Source organism: Nansenia antarctica, assembly GCF_963989245.1.
Source record: "Nansenia antarctica genome assembly, chromosome: 1".
Taxonomy (NCBI): Eukaryota; Metazoa; Chordata; class Actinopteri; order Argentiniformes; family Microstomatidae; genus Nansenia; species Nansenia antarctica.
This window is the reverse complement of record NC_137674.1, coordinates 61,543,237-61,546,879: the sequence shown is the minus strand read 5'-3', so window position 1 is coordinate 61,546,879 and position 3,643 is coordinate 61,543,237. Positions and strand designations below refer to the sequence as shown.

At 50.5% G+C, this 3,643-nt stretch overlaps 1 protein-coding gene across 1 annotated transcript; it reads left to right on the top strand.

Moving 5' to 3' along the window:
• Positions 1–322: 322 nt before the first annotated feature.
• On the top strand, positions 323–2,320 carry flrt2 (fibronectin leucine rich transmembrane protein 2; the record flags this gene model as incomplete). The annotated part of the gene is made up of 1 exon (XM_080550326.1): positions 323–2,320. The coding sequence occupies one exon, from the start codon at positions 323–325 to the stop codon at positions 2,318–2,320; it is 1,998 nt and encodes a 665-aa protein (XP_080406452.1).
• Between the last annotated feature and the right edge of the window lie 1,323 nt (positions 2,321–3,643).

Here is a 3,643-nt window from a genome sequence, read left to right as displayed (position 1 = left end):
GCAAGTGGAGCCCACAGTGGCTCTCTGCAGCTCGGCTTCAAATTGGCCCAGACTGGGCCCGGTGCAGAGAGTGAGGAGTCCTGCTATGGTCTGATATCTCAGCATGGATGGAGTCAGCCAGAGGACCTGTTCCCACTAATGAGACCCATCGCTCTTCGGCTGAGGACTAGCAATTACAGGGAGATTACCCCAAGGCATCCAGGTCTTTACTGCGTGAACTGAACAATATCAAACTTTTAAGAGCTCTTTGGTGGATTTACTTCATTGCCTTGTTTTTTTTGTTCTCCAAGGCCCTCAAGGTTCTTTTGTTTCTTTTTCCACTATGGAAACTGGACTGTGGAATAAAGATTGGGCCTCGTTTCTCAGTTTCTGGTCGACTGTCCTCCTGAGCCTATACATGCAGTTTGACCCCGCCGCCTCCTGCCCTACTGAGTGCCGCTGCGACAAAACTTTCATCTACTGCAATGAGCGAAGCCTGACGTCCGTGCCTCTGGGGATGCAGGAGGGCTACAAGTTCCTCTATCTCCACAACAACCAGATCAACAACGCCGGCTTCCCATTGGAGCTTCACAACGTGGCCTCCGTGGAGACTGTCTATCTCTATGGCAACCAGCTAGATGAGTTCCCCATCAACCTGCCCAAGAACATCAAGGTTCTCCACCTTCAGGAGAACAACATCCAGACCATCTCCAGGGCGGCACTAGCCCAGCTGCCCCACCTCGAGGAGCTCCACCTGGATGATAACTCCATCTCCACCGTGGGGGTGGAGGAAGGGGCCTTCCGGGAGGCTCTGAGCCTGAAGCTCCTCTTCCTCACCAAGAACCACCTGAGCAGTGTGCCCATCGGCCTTCCCGAGGACCTGAAGGAGCTGCGGCTGGACGAGAATCGCATTGCCATCATCGCCGAGGAGGCCTTCCAGAACGTCACGCGCCTCCAGCGCCTCCTGTTGGATGGAAATCTGCTGACAGATGAGGGCATTGCACCGGGGACCTTCCAGGAGCTGACAGCCCTCAGGGAGCTGGCCCTGGCCCGAAACTCCCTGACATTCCCCCCTCCCTTACTCCCCACCCAGTCCCTGATCAAACTCAGCCTGCAGGAGAATCAGATGGACCAGATCCCAGTGGCGGCCTTCTCCGGGCTCCAGCAGCTTGAGAAACTGGATATGTCGCACAACCAGCTGCAGTCACTGACACAGGGGGTCTTTGACGGCCTGGTCAGCCTAAGACAGCTCAGTGTCCGGAACAATCCATGGCGCTGCGATTGCAGCATTAAGTGGGTGGTGGTGTACCTCAAGTCCCTGCCAGCCTCGCTCAATGTCCGAGGCTTCATGTGCCAGAGTCCGGAGACGGTGCGCGGCATGGCAATCAGAGAGCTCACCCTGGATGCAATCCAGTGCCCAGCTGGCACGGAGCATCTGCCCTGGCCTACCCTGCGCTCGACCCCCCCTCCTCAAACTTCCACATTTAAAACCACCACCACTAAAACCACCTCCATGACCACCACCCCCATCCTCCCCATCTCCACATCCTCCTACCCTGAATGCCCCTCCCCATCCCCTGCCTTGCCCCTCATCCCCTCAGGGCCCGTGCCCCCCTATGAGGACCCCCTGCAGATCTCCTTCCACGTGGTCAACGCCACCTGCATCGAGGTGAGCTGGGCCTCCTATTTCACCGTCACAGCCTACAAGGTCACATGGGTCAAAATGGGTCAGAGCCTGATGAGCGACGTGAGCCGTGAGAGGACGGTGAGCGGGGACCGGCGGAGGCTCAGTTTGACCAACCTGGAGCCTCGGTCCATCTACCGCATCTGTGTGTACGTGCTGGACACCCTCAACTCCTACAGGCCCGGCGAGGATACAATATGCTCAGAGGCTAAGACCAAGTCTGCCTCCATCTCCAATAACAAGGCCACTGGGTCGGAACAGGCCTCGCAGCAGGACGGCAACTCTACACTCCTATTGGCCGGGGTGATAGGTGGGGCCGTCCTGGTCGTCCTGGTAACGATGCTGAGCTTGTTCTGTTGGCACATGCACAAGAAAAGTCGGTCTGAGTCTTCCAAGTGGAAATACAACCGGGGCCGGAGAAAAGACGACTACTGCGAGGCAGGGACAAAGAAGGATAACTCTATCCTGGAAATGACTGAAACCAGCTTCCAGATAGTCTCCCTGAACAATGAGCAACTCTTAAAGGGGGATTTCAGGATTCAGCCCATCTACACGCCCAATGGGGGAATAGGTTTCAGAGAGTGTCACCTCAGTAACAACAGCTTAGCCTACTGCAAGAGCAGCAATGTTCCCAGCACTGAGTTCTGCCACACGTGATGCAGTTCAGAGGATGCTCCCACCATTTTTGTTTTTGGAAAGAAAAAAAAAACGTCTAGTTAAATATACTGTACCATATATATATTTCCAAGTTCTCTCTATATTGTGTAATTTATACTGTGGACAATAATGTTGGAATTCTGCTTCTTTTTTATTCTTAGTAAAAGAGAGACAAATGGTTTTTATAATCAGCGGGTTTCAAAAGTGTTTTTTCCTCAAGTACTGTACATATGAATTTGTACAATCATGGCGTGCTGGGTTACTTCTGATGAACGTTGTCGGCTTTTGGTTATTGGGCGCTATGAGGGCTGGGATTCTTTGCTAACCACAGAAGCAAACTATGGCCCGTGTGTGGAGACGCTGCAACCCCCTCGCAGAACGATAGTTAAGATAACAACTTGGAGGGGGAGAAATACAAACACTGCTGATTAGCCTGCAGTTGAAAATAGCACTGGTGGTATTTTCTAAAATAATTGAAGTGCACTTTCTTAATGCATCAAAGAGCATAAGCAGCCATTCAGGAAATGAGCTTTTGTGGAAATAACATGAGAGGGACCTGGGCACACTTTTCAACACCCCTCAAGGAGTAACTCAACCATTCTGAATGTGGTAGGTAGGTGGTAGAGAGGGAGAGAATGCCGTGAGTGTTGAATAGCTTTGCCTTCCATCCATTCACATGTCAGAGAGTTATGTCGACTGTGGCCACTAGGGGGCATCTTCTCTCAGCCTAGTTTGGATGAATGGAGAAAAGCAGTGGTAGAGAGATCCCTTAGTCCCTTGAGTCCATTACCTCAGCTGCTTTACTCACGCTCAAATGGCATTGTTTAGAGTATTAATGCTCATCGAACTACTTCATGATGTGGAATCATTTAAAACTAACAGTGTACCATCTGTGTTCAGTGGCTAAATGATATGGATTTTTACCAGTGTTTTAACATGGGAGAGGCCCATATGAGAGAAAGAGAAAGCACAGAGAAATAGTATGGATGTCTATTTGTGTGTGGGTCTGAATGTGTGTTTGTGAGCTATTGTGCGTGCGTGTGTCTGCGTGTGTGGGTGTGCGTGTGTGTGTGTGTGTGTGTGTGTGTGTGTGTGTGTGATACATTTGTGATACACTCATGTCACACACATACAACACAATCATCTCTTTCTTTCCTTATCACTCACTATTTGGTATGCTGACAAGTTAATGAATCACAGCAAATGATTAAATTAAGCATTTGCTTTTATCTGCTTCATAGTGTTCTGATTGAGTATCTCTCAGGCTCTTGTCCATTGTCCATTTAATTGACAATTCTAAACAAAGATTGCTTTGAACAGATT